This window comes from Staurois parvus, unplaced genomic scaffold (assembly GCF_062004578.1).
Source record: "Staurois parvus isolate SC_StPar_1 unplaced genomic scaffold, SC_StPar_1.0 ptg000794l, whole genome shotgun sequence".
In the NCBI taxonomy this organism is placed as follows: Eukaryota; Metazoa; Chordata; class Amphibia; order Anura; family Ranidae; genus Staurois; species Staurois parvus.
In genome coordinates, this window is record NW_028318590.1 from 972,155 (window position 1) to 990,196 (window position 18,042).

At 49.2% G+C, this 18,042-nt stretch overlaps 2 protein-coding genes across 3 annotated transcripts in view; both read left to right on the forward strand.

The window, feature by feature from the left end:
- LOC149444274 (leukocyte cysteine proteinase inhibitor 1-like) overlaps nt 1-18,042 on the forward strand; it is a 68,835-nt gene that overhangs the window by 35,796 nt on the left and 14,997 nt on the right. The gene's annotated exons all lie outside the window — the stretch shown is intronic.
- LOC149444276 (cystatin-A-like) lies at nt 240-9,986 on the forward strand. The gene is made up of 3 exons (XM_089654723.1): nt 240-326; nt 7,222-7,323; nt 9,590-9,986. Exons 1-3 carry the CDS (start codon nt 243-245, stop codon nt 9,716-9,718), a joined length of 315 nt encoding a protein of 104 aa, XP_089510849.1. The 5' UTR covers nt 240-242; the 3' UTR covers nt 9,719-9,986.

Genomic DNA, 18,042 nt, shown 5'->3' on the forward strand with positions numbered 1-18,042 from the left:
GATTTACCTCCAGGGATCCATAGGTTCCTCATACCATTCCACTGATTTTCTTAGCACAGACTTTGATTTGTATGACGTCATTTCCAATGCCTAGTATCAGTTTTCTCCTGAGAATGGCCCATCACATGCAGGGTGTAGTCATTACTGAACACCCCCACCCTCTCTGTGGAATGGTACAGCCCACAGGTATATAAGCCCAGGTACTGGGTGATCTGTATTAGTCTACTGAGAACTTTACAAAGATGGTTGAGGCTGTACAAGTAATAGATGGAGGACTGAGTGAGCCCAGGGAACCTACTGCAGAAGATCAGGCCATCCTTGATGAGGTAAGTGGTTGGGGATCCAATCCTAAGGACTGGTTCATGTCAGGTGTGATGATCTGCATTGGGACCCTGAGAAGCCATTGACCTGTGTTGTGTTTACACCATACAAGTGTGTTCATTAAACTGCATTACATTGTCAGCTTGGAGTTGCATGAATTGTATTTTTTACTTTTAATTCCAAGTATGCTTTGCAATGCATTGTAACAATGTAATCCAGTCTGCATGTTGTGCACCTGCTGGTATAAATGGGCCCCATGAGGGAGCTCCAATGTACTCTATTAGCTTGACATTGTGAATTGGTCTTGTAGTCACCTATAGTTTATAATGGCTGAAGCTGCAATTCCCAAAGGCTTCAAATTAGAGATGAGCGAATCGAAGTATCCGAAGTGGAATTCGAGTCGAATATCGGAAAAATTTTGATTCGTGCCGAATCCGAAAAATAGCCTAATTCGGACGCGCGAATCGAAATTTTTCAGAAAATGGCGGCTGACATGTGCGGCGACGGAGCGGGGATGTCTGGGAAGGCGCGCAGACAAGGCGCGCTGACCCATAATGCATTCCTCAACTACATGTGATCGCATCAGCCAATCAGCAGCCAGCCAGCCAGCACTGTGTAATGGTCGAGCTATAAATAGCGGCCATTTTGGAATTCTTCATTTGCCTGCAGTCATTGAACAGAGGCAGACCGCTCTGTACTAGGGACAGGGACAGAGTTAGGGCCACAGAAACGATACTTGGGGACAGAGAAAAGTTACTTAGGGACAGAGAACTATTACTCAGGGACACAGACTTGTTAATGAGGGCCACAGAATCGTTATTTAGGGACAAAGAAACGCTAGTTAGGGCCACAGAATTCATACTCAGGGACAGACAGAATTGTTACTCAGTGCCAGAGAATTGTTACTTAGGGCCACAGAATTTTTACTCAGGGACAGACAGAATTGTTACTGAGTGCCAGAGAATTGTTACTCAGGGACAGACAGAATTGTTACTGAGTGCCAGAGAATTGTTACTTAGGGCCACAGAAACTTTACTTAGGGCCACAGAATTGTTACTCGCACAGACACAGAATTGTTACTCGCACAGCCACAGAACTGTTACTTAGGGCCACAGAACTGTTACTCAGGGCCACAGAACTGTTACTTAGGGACAAAGAAACGCTAGTTAGGGCCACAGAATTCATACTCAGGGACAGACAGAATTGTTACTCAGTGCCAGAGAATTGTTACTCAGGGACAGACAGAATTGTTACGGAGTGCCAGAGAATTGTTACTCAGGGCCACAGAAACTTTACTTAGGGCCACAGAATTTTTACTCAGGGACAGACAGAATTGTTACTGAGTGCCAGAGAATTGTTACTCAGGGACACATAATCGTTGAATTAAAGAGTATGTCAGACAACATGCAGAGGAGTGGCAGAGGAGGCAATTTTTTAGGAGCGAGCAGACGTGGCAGCAGAGGAAGGGGTCGAGGCAGCACTATTCGCAGCCAGAGGCCAGTGCTCCCGGTGTCATCCAGCGGTCGTGTCTCCACCGACAACCCTGTCGTCATTGATTGGTTGGCTCGGTCGTCTTCCTCTTCCCAGGTCACCTCTGACACCTACAGCCAACGGTCGGTGGGTACGTCAGACACAACCGTTAGTTGGCATGGCCCGGGAGCAAGCCCACTGAAATCACATGTCCTCTACCTGCCCCTGTCCTTTGCTGTTCCCTCACCAAGCGAAGTATCGCATGCTGTGGGCTCAGCCCCACTGTACAGTGAGGAAGAGCTAACAGAGGGCGGTCAGGAACGGGGGGAGACATCGGCCTTTTCAGCAGCCAGGCGAAGAAGTACTGGCGAGGAGAGTGGCTCTGTAGCCGGTCTAGAGACAGGTCTGTCTCCTGACCCAGACGCAGCCGAGGGGGCTAGTAGTGAGGCGGAGACCCTAATTGATGATGAGGAGGTTGATCGCACTTGGCTGCCTCGTCGTCATCAGGCAATTTCTTCCGCATCATCAGGAGAAGAGGGTGCCAGCTTGGCAGCGAGCGAAACAGTCGGTGGGTTGCCCAGGAGGCAGCAGGGTCGCATCAGTGTCAGTGGAGCCAAACGTCCACGGAGTAGAGCACCAGCTCCACTGCAGCCTACCACCACGGCCAGTAGTGGTGCCGGTGCGCACGGAGGAAGTAGCAGTCAGCCAGTGAGGAGTAGCGGGGGCAAAGTTTCCTACTCGGCGGTGTGGCAATTTTTCGTCAAGCCGCCCGAGGAAGTAAACGTAGCCGTATGTCGACTATGTGGCCAGAAATGCAAGCGTGGCCAGGGGGCCCATGTTGGGACTACAGCGTTGCGTCAGCATATGCAGCGTCGCCATTTGGTGGCCTGGGAAAACCGTGATAAAGATACGGCGGTTCTGCCTGCCCCAGCCCCCGCTCCATCACCCGCTCCGTTACTTGCTCCGTCACCCGACGTCGTCAATCACCCTCTATCAGCCAGTCAAGGCTCCAACACCTCTGCTGAGGGGAGTTGTCGCTCGTTGGCATCTTCCGCTCGTTCAGATGCTCCTTCTCCTGCTACTCCTCTTCTCGGATTCCGTCAACAGTCTTTCTTGGAATCCGTTTCCAAGAGACAACAGTTTGCGAGCACGCACCCGACGGTGCAAAAGCTGAACGTCCTCCTGTCCAAGTTGCTGGTGCTGCAGTCCCTCCCTTTCCAACTGGTGGACTCAGCACCTTTCCGAGAAATGATGGCTTGTGCCGCGCCGCGGTGGAGAGTGCCAAGCCGTCATTTCTTTGCCCAAAAGGCAGTGCCAGCCCTGCATTCACATGTAGAAGAGATGGTGGGCCAGTCTTTGAGCATGTCGGTCTCTGCCAAAGTGCACGGCAGCGCCGACGTGTGGAGCTGTAACTACGGTCAGGGACAGTACATGTCATTTACGGCCCACTGGGTGAACGTGGTGCCGGCACAGCCGCACCAGCAACTTGGACAGGTCACGACGCTTTTGCCTCCACGTTTGCACGTCCTTGGTCCAGCAAACATGTCCGCCTCTACCACCTCTTTTTCCGCCGTGTCCTCAGCCGCCACCCCCGTGCCAAGTCCCATTACCCGACCGGCATATCACATGTGCAGGGCGCAACGGTGTCACGCTGTGCTGCACCTGGTATGCCTTGGCGAACGTAGTCACACAGGGGAGGAACTGCTGAGTGTAATGAACAGAGAAATCGACAGATGGCTGTCTCCGCGCAAACTGAAAATCGGAACCATGTTGACCGACAACGGAAAGAACATGGTGTCTGCTCTGCGTCAAGGAAGGTTGTGCCATGCGCCATGCATGGCTCACGTGTTCAATCTGGTTGTCAAGCGGTTCCTAAAATCCACCATCCCACTGCAAGACATCCTTAAAATGTCACGTAAACTGTGCATGCATTTCAGCCATTCCTACACCGCAAAGCACACCCTCATTGAGCTGCAGCGGCAGAACGGAATTCCACAGCATCGCCTGATCTGCGACGTTGCAACAAGGTGGAATTCAACCCTACACATGTTAGACCGCCTTTACGAACAGCGAAAGGCCATCACCGATTTCCTGATGTTACAAGCGGATAAAGGTACTCCCCTGTGTAACTTCGATGTCAGCCATTGGCAGCTCATGCGTGACACCTGCCGCTTGCTCAGGCCCTTTGAGGCCACGCTATTCGTGAGTCGGCAGGACTATGGGATGAACGACGTCATTCCTCTGTTGCACGTCCTGGAACAAATGCTGTTAACAATGGCTGGTCAGGGTGCGGTAGACGTGGCGCACAGATCTCAACGCCACATGACCCCTGTGGGGGCAGGACAGGAAGAAGAGGAGGAGGTAGAGGAGGACATTTGTGCTCAGGAATTGAGTGAAATGGGTGGTTTTTCCACTCAGCGGACAGGAGTGGAGGAGCAGGAGCATCTGGTAGAGGAGGAGGAGGAGGAGACAGAGGACCCAGACGCACCGTGGCAGTATGCTGTGGAGATGGAGGCAGGGAGTCCCTCGCATTCCTTGGCACAAATGGCCCATAGCATGCTCGGTTGCTTGCGTAGCGACAGCCGAATAATAACCATCAGACAGAGGGATGACTTTTGGCTGTCCACCTTGTTGGACCCTCGCTACCGGTCCAAAATGGTGGCCTTTTTCACACCTGCTGAGAGGGAGGCCAAAATTACGTACTATAAAAACCACCTATGTAGTCAGTTGGTCTCTGCCTTTGTGCGCCAACGTCCATCCTCAGACACTGTGGGCCCTGTGCGCTCGCGTTCTGCTGGCATGGCAGCAGGGGAGGGGTGGGGTAGTAGGAGCAGTGGCAGCTCCACCAGCAGCGGCTGCCTCAGTCTGCAGTCGATGATGAGTAGCTTTCTTCACCAGCGCAGTGAGGAAACTACTAACCAGCAGCAGCATCGGGTGGACCTGGAGCAGGACCTCAAACAGGCTTAGGCCTACTTGGACAGCACCCTGCCAACCGAGGTAGACAATCCCCTTGACTACTGGGCAACGAAACTTGACCTTTGACCCCAACTAGCTGAATTTGCCCTTGAAAGGCTGTCATGCCCGGCCAGTAGCGTGGCATCGGAGCGCGTGTTTAGTGCGGCAGGAGGTATTGCAACTCCGCGGAGGACACGACTGTCCACCCAAAGTGTGGAGAGACTCACGTTTGTGAAAATGAATCAGGCGTGGATTAGTCTGGATTTCAAACCACCAGTTCCTGACACAACTGACTAAATCCGCCATGAATCATGCCCCAAACATGTGCCACTTTCAGGTCTCCTCACACACTGCTTGTGTTTTCAATTTTTTGACATAGGGTGCTGGCAGATTACGGGCCTCCCATAGCTGCTGCCAGGCCCCTAATCTGCCATGGGCCCCTATATACCGCCTCCTCATGCTGCTGCCAGGTCCAGAGTCTCTCATGCCATGTGCCACTTTCAGGTCTCCTCACACACTGCTGGTGTGTTCAATTTTTTGTCATAGGGTGCTGCCAGATTACGGGCCTCCTATAGCTGCTACCAGGCCCCTAATCTGCCATGGGCCCCTATACCGCCTCCTCATGCTGCTGCCAGGTCCACAGTCTCTCATGGGTCCCTGTACGGCCTCCCATTGCTGCTGTCTCCATCGCCACACTCTGCCATGTGCCACTTTCAGGTCTCCTCACACACTGCTGGTGTGTTCCATTTTTTGTCATAGGGTGCTGGCAGATTACGGGCCTCCCATTGCTGCTGCCAGGCCTGTAATCTGCCATGGGCCCCCGTACCGCCTGGTCACGCTGCTGCTGGGTCCACAGTGTGACATGGGTCCCTGTACCGCCTCCCATTGCTCCCACTCTGCCATGTGCCACTTTCAGGTCTCCTCACACTCCTGCTGGTTTCCATTTTGTCATAGGTTGCTGGCAGATTACAGGCCTCCCATAGGTGCTGCCAGGCCCCAAATCTGCCATGGGCCCCCGTACCGCCTCGTCACGCTGCTGCTGGGTCCACAGTGTGACATGGGTCCTTGTACCGCCTCCCATTGCTCCCACTCTGCCATGTGCCACTTTCAGGTCTCCTCACACTCCTGCTGGTTTCCATTTTGTCATAGGTTGCTGTATGGCCTCCCATTGCTGCTGCCTCCACCGCCACACTGTGGCTCCACACTCTGGTTTTGGCCCCGTGACTGGCCAAATGAGTGAAGTGTGCGGTGATTCTAAGATCGACGGCACTCATCTGCATGTCATACTGAGTGACAGTATTATTTCTCTTCCCCAGCAGACTCCAAGGGCATTTAAATTAAAGGTACAGTGTTCTGCACTAATATTAAGTCTCTCTGAAGCCTAGAAACACCCTTTTTTAAGTTAAATTCACAGCGAATTTATTCGAATCGAATATTGTCCACGAATTCGCCGAATCAGTCGAATCGAATTTTTCATTTCTTCGCTCATCTCTACTTCCAATGTATGGTGGACATGGATGGTCCTTTAATAAGAAGCTTCTTGAGACCCCCTCCTTCCCCTGGATCCCTGAAATGTAAACCACAATGAAGTGAAATGATCAAACCTGGTGCAGCTGTGCATAGCAACCAATCAGCTTCCATCTTCAGCTTGTTGAATCTTGACAATGAATGTTAGATGCTGATTGGTTACTATTAGTGATGGGCTAAACAACCCCCCCCCCCCCACTGCAGTTTGGTTCATGGTTGAACTTTGGCACCTAATGAAAGTTTGACCTTCAGAGGGGACAATTTACTAAGTGGTATCTTACTGCCTCTGAGTATGGGGTAAGGGCACGCAGCTACTACTAAAATGCCACGTGAGTTATAATAAGTTGTGGTATTTTAGTAGTGAATTTTTTAGCTGTCAGTGGGGCTCCCCACAGACAGCTGAATGTAAAGAATTGCTCTTCAGGTGTGGTATGGATTTTAGGTGAGCCCCCATGCCCAAATTTTTTATTTTTTTTTGTGGGGGTCTGCTGCCAGATCCTTAACAGTGCAGCCTGGCAGATCAGATAAGAGATGGGGGGGGGGGGGGGGGGGGATAAAATGGTGTGCAAAGACTACAAAGCTTGCAATTGTCTATAGCAGAGGTTTCAACTTCCTACGCAAAGGGCCAGTTTTCTGTCCTTCAGACTTTGGAGGGGCTAAACTGTAACCAATGGGAGTAGGCATTGCCCCAGTGTTGGTGGGCATAAACTGATCCCAATCATTTCTTTGAATGGAAGAAACTCTGTCCCTTTGTTGGTATCAATAGGTGAATGGTGTCAGTTGGTTGCATAGTGCCCCAAGGACCAGATAAAGGCAAGCCAATGTCCACATCCGGCCCCTGGCCTGCGGTGACTTAGTCTGATCCTCTGCAGCAAGGACTACTATAGCTGGTACTGAGTGCAGGTCTATATCTGGGCCATTCCCAACCTGAACTTTCCTCTTTTTCAGGTGAAAGCTCAGTATGAGCAACAGTCCGGGACAAACCCCACGGAATTTAAGGCGATCCTCGTCAGTACTCAGGTTGTTGCCGGAACAAATTACTTTTTCAAGGTAATGCTTTGGGGTTTATGGATCATTGTCAGGTTAAGGCGTAACACACTAATGTCCCACTAGTCACTGTCAGTTTATAGCTCTGGCTGAACCTTACACTCCACCTGCAGAAGTGAATGAATTTCTTCTGCTAGAAAGAGAATTGGGGGCAGAAAATTGATGCCTGGTGCAGGCTTCGACCTAGTATTTCGTCCTATGTCCACTTTGACCCGAGGACATCATATGACATCCTACAGGTGGGAAATGGGTTAATGTATCGAAAATATCCAATGTCTGTCTTGCCCCTGGGGAACAGAAGCGGAGGCACATGTTCTGGTGCCCTACAGGCAAAATGGATGTAGGACATACAGGGGGAGATTTACTACAACTGGTGGTCTGGTGCAGCTGTGTATAATAACCAATCAGCTTTCAGGATTTATCAGTTTAATTGAACAAGTTGAAGCTGATTGGTGCAGCTGTGCATGGCAGCCAGATTCTGCGTGCACCAGTTTTAGTAAATCTCCCCCACTGCACAGCTTCAGAACCGGCAAACTCTAAATGCTTCCTCTATTCAGCACAGGGGAGAAAATGGCAGTTGGCTAGTCTTCAGCAGGGAAGTCTGTTCCTAAAGACTTTGACTGGCTGCTATATTCTCCCCTGGAGTCTAGCAGAAGCATTTGGTCTCCTGGTTGTCACTTCTCCCCTCTGCACCCCCCAGCACTGCCCCCCAATATGCCACTCAGTGTACCACTCATGATTCAGACAGTGTTATCAGCCAGGGAAAGTTAAACCAGTTTTCTATTTCACCTGTTGATACAAAGTCTGCCCCCCCTCCTGTCAGAAGCTCTTGCAGAGTGCTCATCCAGAGTGGGGTGTGTTATAATACAGGAGGTGTTACTGGTGAAAAAAGCCTAAACTAATGCAGATGCCATGTCTTAAGGATTGGTAAACGGCAATATTGTGGTTTTGAGTTTCATATTTAACTCTAGACAGTATTGTGATCCTGTGTTCTGAAATGTCTCTCTGGGCAGACCATGACTGGCATTCTATATGAACCACAATGTGATCCAGATGTTCTCCCACTTGGCTGGATCATGACAACCACCATATAGTGCACCATTGCCCCTGCTGCCTCCAGCTCCAGTGCTCTCCCTAGGACACGTCCCACCACCTCCGGCTGCCTGACCTCTCTGCCTCCAGCTCCAGTGCTCTCCCTAGGACATGTCCCACCGCCTCCTGCTGTCTGCAACCATATCCAGAGATCAGAGGAGAGCACTGGAGCTGGAGGAAAACTAGTGCTGCCCCATACTCCTAACCCCCCATCCCACAATGCTGCCCTAACTTCACCCCCATCAGATGACACTACCCCCTCCATCTAACACTACTGCCTGGCCCCTACAATCATTGCTCCACACCTCCATTAGCTTTTGGTCCCTTTTCACTCCACCAACTAAAATTATGGTCCCCTTGTTCTTCACCCCCCCATCCTGAGCTACTGTCCTCTGCCCCACACCCCTCCCTCCTGCTGCAGTCTTCAACTCTCTAATGTCATACTTCTGCCCCCCATTCCAGTCTACCACCCCAGTTGCAGCCCCCACACCACCTGATTTCTGTTTTCCACCACACCCCCCACCCTCCTGGACTACACATAGCTGACATATTCCAGTGCTGATCAGAACACTGATCTGGTCATATCAGTCTCTACCAGAGGACACTCCAATGTCCCCCCACAGGCACGCTATTATACATTTCTATAGCTCTGACATACCACAGTGCTGTATAGAGAACACTGACAGTCAGATGACTGCACCAGAGGAGCTTACACTCTAATGTCTGCAGCAGTCATACACTATTAATGCTTCTGACTTTATATCCTCAGAGCTTACACTCTATTGTAGGGGTGTCCAAACTATGGCCCTCCAGTTGTTGAAGTACTACAAGTCTCATCATGCCTCTGCCTCTGGGTGTCTTGCCTGTGGATGTCAGAGTCTTGCAAGTCCTCATGGGACTTGCAGTTCCTCAACACCTGGAGGGCCATAGTTTGGACACCCCTGCTCTATTGTATCCCCCAGAGTTGCACACTTTCATTTTTATAGCTGACCTATTCCACAGCGCTGTACAGACAACATTCCAGCAGTTGTCAGTCCTTGCCCCACAGGAGCTTGCAATCTAAAGTCACCCCCAGATATCTTGGAACTGTTCTTCTGGTAGAACAGTTAATAATATAACTCTAATATCAGTGAAAACACAAAATTAAAGGTGGAATTAACTTTTCTGCTCTTTCCAGGTGAACACTGGAGAGGACACTTATATCCACGCTCGAGTCTTCGTACCTCTGCCTGTTACAGGGGAGGGACCCACTTTGGTGTCTTTCCAGCCAGATAAGGGAAAGGACGATGAACTGGAATATTTCTAAGATGGAGATGAGAACCATGTAGTGGTCACATGATCAGGAATGCCACCTCCCATCTTTTTCAAAAACTCCAAGGAGCTAAAGAACCTGAAAGTACAGATCTGATCTTCCAGAAATGCACAACATTTGTGGATGGAGATGTCCTGAATTTACACCAACTCTAATGGTGGCTATAACATTGATCTGTATCCATTTGTAAGATCCTGTTCAGTGTTTAACTTTCTTGTTGTAATGAGAACTCTGAAAAGTACAATAAAATTTTTGGAAAAGAGGTTTGTTACCTAAATTTGCTAATACATGTAAGGCGGCACTGCACATCCATGTACCTTAAACTGAGTTCTCCCCTTTATTCTGGTTCCCCCCCCCTTGCATAAGTGAAATGCTAATTTTTATCACCTTTAGTGCTACCAAAAGTGCTCCTGCTTTTCTTGCCTAGGCTCCCACTACAGGGCCATAGATGAGGGGGATATCACCAGTCCTCCTGTATGGGGCCCAGGCCAGCAGGGGGGGCCCAGGCAGCTGGGTGAATCAGATGTGGGCAGGGAGGGTGACTTTGGGGAAATTACTGGAACTGATCCCCTGTTGGCTCTCTGCAGTGTTGGTTATGTGTTATAGAAGACACTGGTAGTGATAGCAGAATTCAGGCTTTACTTGTGTGGCTTAAGTTACAAACAAACAGAGCACATTTCTCAGCAGACATCTATTACAGCAGACATTACTTCCTGAAGAGATGATAGAGAAGAAGAAAAAACCAGCAAGATTTACACAACACAACTAGTAACCTTTAGCATACAGTGCCATCTACTGGTCAAGTGATATTACCACAGAATACTGTATGTAGTACATTATAGTACATGCTGTTGCATTCCCAACACCCCTTCTCAACAGCATGTGCATAATTATGACATTTAGTCTTTTGTAGAAAACAATGGCGTTCCCTTGGCAAAGGTTTGGTGAGTGCGTCTGTAGTCATCTCCTCTGATGGGCAGTACTGGATGTCGATAACCCCTTGTTCTTGCATGTCTCTGAGCAGATGATATCTTACATCAATGTGATTGGTTCTTGGGTTAATCTCAGAGTGTGTAAGCTTTATGCATCCCTGATAGTCTTCAAAGATGGGTGTGGGTTGTGACATATTCAGTCCCATGTCTAGTAGAAGTTGACAAATCCAAATGGCTTCTTGACATGCATGTGCTGCTGCTATGTATTCCGCTTCAGTTGAAGAGTGCAACAGTCCCTTGTTTCCGACTAGACCAGCTTATGGTTCCTTGTCCATACTGGAAGATGTAACCACTTGTAGATCAGTGGTGTCTCCAGCCCAATCGGCGTCCACATATCCAATCAGTTTTGGGTTTGATGCTGAAAGTCGAAGCTTCATCCAATTTGTTCCCTTTAGGTACTGCATTACCCTCTTTGCTGCATTCCAGTCGCGTTGACACGGCGTTGTGACTTTCCTGCAAAGTATTCCCACTGCTAGGGCGATGTCTGGTCTTGTCACGGTGGCGATGTATAGCAATTTTCCGATTGCCCTGTGGTAATAATCATTGTTGGGTAACAAGTTTTCTGTTTCATTGTTTTTTAGATAATCTGGTTCCATTGGTGTTTTCACTTCCTTTGCATCTTGCATTGGAAACTGTTCTAACATTTCTGTAATTTTCTGACTTTGGTTAAGGAGATAGCTTCCATCCTCTTCCCGCTCTATTTGAATTCCTAGATAGTGAGTAATGTTCCCCAACTCTTTAATTTCAAAATTTTGTTTCAGTTTGTGAACTATTTGGTCATAGTCCCCTTCTTGTTCAAAACACATCAAGATGTCATCGACGTATATTAGGATGTATGTCCATTTGTTCTCTTGATTCTTTGAATACAGACATGGATCTGCTTTACTTTTTGAGAACCCTTCTTTTCTGAGTATTTCGTTCACTTTTTCATTCCATGCACTCGCCGCTTGCTTGAGCCTATAGATGCTCTTTTGCAGTTTGCATACAAGGTTCTTTTCTTTCTCAAAGCCTGGTGGCTGTTCCATGTACAGATCCTCCTTGATGTCTCCATACAAAAAGGCAGTTTTGACATCTAGATGCTTTACTTGCATTCCCTTTCCGGCAGCAATACTAAGGAGTGTTCTTATAGTAGAATGTTTCACAACTGGAGCAAATGTCTCATCGTAATCTTCTCCAAATTTCTGGGAGTATCCCTTGGCAACTAATCTTGCTTTGTATCTATGGATGTTTCCTTCTGCATCATATTTTACTTTAAAAGTCCATTTGCTTCCGATGGTTTTGCGACCAGGAGGGAGTTCTGTTAGTGACCAAGTTTTATTTTCTTGAAGTGATTTTATTTCTTCAGCTGCTTTTCTCCACTGATCGGCTTCCCTTCTCGGCAAAGTTTCTATGTCTTCCCAGGATGTTGGCTCCTGTGTTTGATGTGTGTTAGCAGCGTATGATAACCTGCGGGGTGGTATCCCTTTTGTCATTCGAGAGGATCTTCTGATTTCTTGTTGTTCAGTGGGTTCTATTGGATCGTTTATTGTAAGTTCCACTTCTTGTTCTGGCTCTTGTCCTGCTTCGCATGGGTCAGTGTATCTTGTCAATTCAGTGTGTAAATCCTCTCCACATTTTTCAAAAATTGTATTTTCTGGTGCTTCACTTTCATCAAAATAAACACTGCAGCTTACTGTGACCTTGTTGGTCTTTGGACAAAGGATTCTATATCCCTTACTCTGCTCACTGTAGCCCACCAGAATGCCTTCTATGGCTTTGTTCTCCAACTTGGAGCAGTTCTGACTTGGAATGTGGGCATATGCTTTACAGCCAAATACTCTGATATGTCCTATGTTGGGTTTTGATCCATTCCACATTTCATATGGTGTACTCTCAATAGCTTTTGATGGGAGCCTGTTTTGTAGATATGTTGCAGTCATTATTGCTTCTCCCCAGGATTTGTTAGGTAAGGCAGCGTCCGTAATCATACATCTGGTCATTTCTACAAGAGTGCGATTCTTTCTTTCCGCTACACTGTTTTGCTCAGGAGTGTATGGTACAGTTGTTTGGTGTATAATACCTTGTTTCTTTAGGTATTATTCCAGGTTTCCTTTGAAACTTGTTGCTTGTCATAGCTACAAACTCTTGAAATTTTTCTAATGTCTCACTTTTGTGCTTCATTAGATACGTTGTGTACCGGGAATAATCATCGATGAAAGTCAGTAAATATCTGTTCCCACCAGGTGTGATGGTTTTCATTGGTCCGCACACATCACTGTGTATCAGTTCCATGGGTTTAATGGTTTTACTCTGACTGGTCTGTGGAAGAGAGGTTCGGGTGGCCTTTGCTTTGATGCAACACGTGCACTTGCTGAGTGTGTGGCAAGGCAATATTTTCATGTCTTCTGATAGACCTCTCTTTGCAAAGTCCTTTATAGCTTCTGGGTTTCGATGCCCCAATCTTCTATGCCACAGGTGGATGCACTTGTCATGTGGGTTATGAGTGGCCTCATTAGCCTTCTCACTTTCAGTGATGATTTTGTACAGATATTCATTTAACCTTCCTCTTGCTAGAATTTGCTTTCCATTTTGAATTGTGCATTCATCACCTCTGAACTGGACAGTGAGTCCATTGCTTTAAAGGGTTTTAACGGATAGGAGGCTTCCTTCTAGGCTTGGAACATATAGAACATTATTTACAAGGATGCTCTGCTTGCCCCCTGATGGCGTTTTGCAGTTCAGAAATCCCTGACCATTACCTTCCGCTGTAATACTTTTCCCATTTGCTGGGAAGACTATCTTTTACACTAAAATCAATTTCTGTGAAAAATGTCTCGTTGCTTGTCATGTGACTTGTTGCCCCTGAATCAATGTACCATCCATATGAGGTACTATTCTGAGTCACTTTAAAAGTACCACTCCATGATGCACTTTCATTTTCTTTCATGACTGCTTTAGCTCTTTCTCTTGTGGGTAGCTCCCGCTTTCGTTGCTCAGCTTTCCATATTGAACAGTTCTTTTTCAGGTGACCGGCCTTTTTGCAGCAAAAACATACCCTGGTTTCTTTGCTTTGTCTTATGCCTTCAGAGCTGCCTCTGGTCTCTCGTTCTCTTCACTATGCAAATTTTCCTTTCTTCTGCTGTATTCATCAATTAATTTTCCCTTTAACATTCTAGCGTCAGTTCAGTTTCCGGTCTAGTTTCTAGAGCATTTATAAGGGCACTGTATGATTCTGGAAGGCTGCATAGCAGTAGCGCCACAACATGGTTGTCTTTTATTTCTTCACCTATTGCACCCAGCTGGTCCACAATTTCTAGCATAGCATTTACATGTTCACCGAATTCCTGCCCTTTTTTGCGCAGCAGATATAGTTTACTGTTTAGGTTTGCACATTCTTGCAGTCTTTGTAATGCAGTCCACATACCTTTAGCTGTGCTTTCTTTCCTTATATGAATGAGTTGATCGTCCTCCACTAACAGGCTTATGACTGCTTTTGCTCGCCTGTTTTTTTTTTTTTCTGTCCCATTCTTCTGGTTTGTCATTGGGTCTGTGTGTATCTAGTACTGGCCCAAAGTCATCTTTGGATAACAGCATTTCAAGCTTAAACTTCCATAGTTGGTATTGTTGAGCTTTGCTATTGTAAACTTCATATCTGAAGCACTTGCCATCTTTCAGTGAATTGGTAGGATTGTGAATACAGCACTTACAGGCTTGTAGTTTTCCTTTTTTCAGTGTCTGGAGCTGGGCCCATAACCTGTTGGTTATGTGTTATAGAAGACACTGGTAGTGATAGCAGAATTCAGGCTTTACTTGTGTGGCTTTAGTTACAAACATACAGAGCACATTGCAGCAGACTGTATAACAGACTCATTACTTCCTGAAGAGATGATGGAGAAGAGGAACAAACAAGTTTTCACATATGCACAACTAGTAACCTTTAGTGTACAGTGCCATCTACTGGTCAAGTGATATTACCACACAATACTATATATAGTACATGCTGTTGCATTCCCAACAGGAGTGAAGGCCGGAGGGTCCGGCTGCTCATCCTCCCTAGTGGGCGCGCACCCCGGGTGACGGGGCTCGGCACGTACCTGCACTTCGCCCCCGACCCCCTCTGGCGAGTTGGGGTGTCAGGGTGGCCGTGGTACGGTCTGGTGAGGATCAGGGTGAGGTCTCGCTCCTTCCCATGCTGGCAGGCTTGTTTACTGGGCCGGGAGACGGTGAGTTCCGGCAGAAGGGGTGGGGCTTCACCCCGGGCCGCGGCTTCCTGTCGCGGCCCTAAACCACGGCGCGTGAATTTCAAATGGCGGTGCATAGTAGCCTGGGGGACAGGCCTGTTCCTAGCGACCACCCTCCCGGAGCGCGATGTCTGAGGCACCGGGACCAGGAGACGCCAGCTGCAGGTAAGGTGCCTCAGTGGAGGCCTCCCCTATCTGTTGCCCCCTAGCTCTAGAGGCATTCCCAGTAGGGTAGGGCAGGGGGGTCTGCGGTGGGTGCAGGCCCTTGGGCTCTGCCAGGGAAAAGGACCCGGTTGGGGATATTAGGTGGTGACTTCCCCCCCCTGCCCCTTTATGGTTTTCAGGGCAAGGCTCGGGCTAAGACTAAGCACCAGGAGCCCAAACGGAGATGCCCATCCTGCAAGGAGGTGTTAAAAGAATCTTGGAGGAAGGTGCTGTGTGGCCCATGCATAGAGGGGTTGGTGAGGCAAGACAGGCCTGAGCAGGGGGACTTAGCTAGGTCAGTAAAGGAGTTGACTAGTACAGTTGACTCCTTTAAATAACTCATGGAGCGGTTTGCGCTTCCCCAGTCTACGCATTCCCCCGGCGATCTTATGTCGCAGCACGGAGCCGCTAGGGACGAGGGGGAACCATTAGGGGATTCCCGGTCAGAGGAGTCTGCAGGGGAGGGTCCCTCGGAGGGAAGTAGGGGTCCCTCCTGGTATAAATTGTCCTTAGAGGAGGTGGATGAGCTCTTGGGGGCTATTTATGAGACCCTGGACATAAAGGAGGTTAAGACCCTATCTCTTCATGACCAGATGTATCAAGGGTTGGAGGAGCATAGTTACAGAATCTTCCCTGTACATGTCTTAATCGAGACTATTAAGAAGGAATGGCAGGACCCAGAGAGAAAACCGTTCTTTTCTAAATCATTAAAGACAGTTCCCGTTTAGTGAGGATCCCGCCGCAGTGTGGAACAAGAACCCCAAACTAGACGCAGCCTTCTCCCAAACGACTAGGAGGACGGACCTGGCGTTTGAGGACATGGGGGTCCTACCAGATTTGCTGGATAGAGCGGAATCCCTTCTTAAGAGCCTGGGACTCAACCTTGTATAATCTGGAACCAGCCATGGCCTCGACGGTGGTAGCCAGAAACTTGGAGTACTGGCTTACTCAGTTGCAGGCTCATATAGTGGCAGACTCCCCCAAGGAAAGGATCCTGGCCTCTTTTGAGACCCTTCTGCAGGGGGTAGGTTATATCGCGGATGCATCTGCTGAGTCGGTGAGGTTGGGGGCGAGGTCTGCGGCTCTCACCAATTCGGCTAGGAGGGCACTATGGTTAAAGACGTGGCAAGGGGACATCACTTCCAAGGTCAGACTGTGCGGTATCCCTCTCACAGGAGATTGTCTCTTCGGCCCAGGGTTAGAGGAATCACTGGACCGAACGGCAGACAAGAAGAAATCTTTTCCCCTCAAAAGGAAGTTACCGGAGGGAGTGACACGTAGGGCCCGTCCATTAAGGAGACTGAGCCTGAGACCGGTGGGCCAGGGTAGGCCTACTGGACAGAGAGGTCGGGGCAGGGGAGGAGCGATTTTTCGCCCTCCTGAACGGCCCCGGAAGACACACTGACTCGATGCCTCCTGTGGGAGGAAGATTGGCGGCATTCCTCCCGCAGTGGGAAGCGGTGGTCACCAGCCCCTTCATTTTAGATATTGTCAGAAGGGGTTATCGGGTGGAGTTTGTAAGGACACCGTCCGAAAGATATATGGTGACGTCGCGTCCGAGAAACCCGGCAATGGCCGCTGCCCTGATCACTGCTTTAGAGGATCTAGAGGACCGAAGGGTTGTAGTCAAGGTCCCAGAAGGGGAACAAAGGAAGGGGGTGTACTCCCATGTATTTCTGGTTCAAAAGCCGTCAGGAGCTTTCCGGCTGATTTTGAACCTAAAACCCCTCAACAGGTCTGTGCGTTACCGGAGGTTCTGCATAGAGTCTAAATTTACAGTCAGGTCCCTGATCCCGCCAGGGTCCTTTATGGCATCCATAGACCTGCAGGACGCATACCTGCATGTGCCCATTGCGGAAACTTCTCAGCGGTTCCTCAGGTTGGCAGTAGAGGGAGGAGTGCGACACTGGCAGTTCAGGGCTCTTCCATTCGGCCTGTCCTCCTCCCCGCAAATTTTTACCAAGGTTCTGATGGAGGCACTAGTTCCTATTCGTTTGATGGGAATTTCAGTGATAGCCTATCTGGACGACTTGCTGCTCTTCGCAGATTCAGAGGCTCACCTTCTGCGGAATCTGCGTATAGTGCGGGGCTATTTAGAACACCTGGGGTGGATGGTGAATCTTGAGAAGTCTTGTCTGGTGCCTTCTCAGAGGATGGTTTATCTGGGTTACTCTCTGGACTCGGTGAGTCAGAGGGTCAGCCTGACCTTGGAGAAGGTGGCCAAGCTAGAAGCTGGGATCAGACTGGTGCAGGGGAACGGGCCAATAGCGATAAGACAGGTCATGTCATTGCTGGGTCTACTGACGGCTTCCATCCCGGCAGTGCAATGGGCGGGTCTGCATATGCGTCCTCTCCAGTTATGGATCCTGAGAGTTTGGGACGGGTGTACTCTCTCCTTGGAGGACTGAGTACTGGTTCCCCCCAGTGTAAAGAGGTTGCTGTGGTGGTGGAGAAGGGCGTCCAGTATAACCCAGGGGTTATTATGGTGCTTCCCAGTATCCAGGGAGGTAACGACGGATGCCAGCTCCAGAGGATGGGGAGCCCACCTGGGAGGATTGGTGGCTCAAGGGGAATGGTCCTGGGAACAGAGGAACATGTCCTCAAACTGGAGGGAGCTGAGGGCAGTGGCAGAGGCTCTTCAGGCCTTCCAGGAGAGAATCAGGGGCCACCATGTGCGAGTCCTGTCGGACAATGCCACGACAGTGGCGTACGTAAACAGGCAAGGGGGAACGAGGAGCAGGACCCTTGGAGCCTTGGCAGCGACGCTCTTGTCCTGGGCAGAGGTGACCTTGGCATCCCTGTCTGCGGTGCATTTAAGAGGAGAGCTAAACCGGAAAGCGGATTTTCTGAGCAGAACACGACTCAGGGAATCGGAATGGGCCCTGAACCCCGAGGTGTTTCA

Coding starts and splice junctions, on each gene's coding strand:
- LOC149444276 (XM_089654723.1), top strand. CDS start 243: ATGGTTGAGGCTGTACAAGTAATAGATGGAGGACTGAGTGAGCCCAGG. Junction 327..7,221: donor ATCAGGCCATCCTTGATGAG/GTAAGTGGTTGG, acceptor CCTCTTTTTCAG/GTGAAAGCTCAGTATGAGCA. Junction 7,324..9,589: donor GAACAAATTACTTTTTCAAG/GTAATGCTTTGG, acceptor TGCTCTTTCCAG/GTGAACACTGGAGAGGACAC.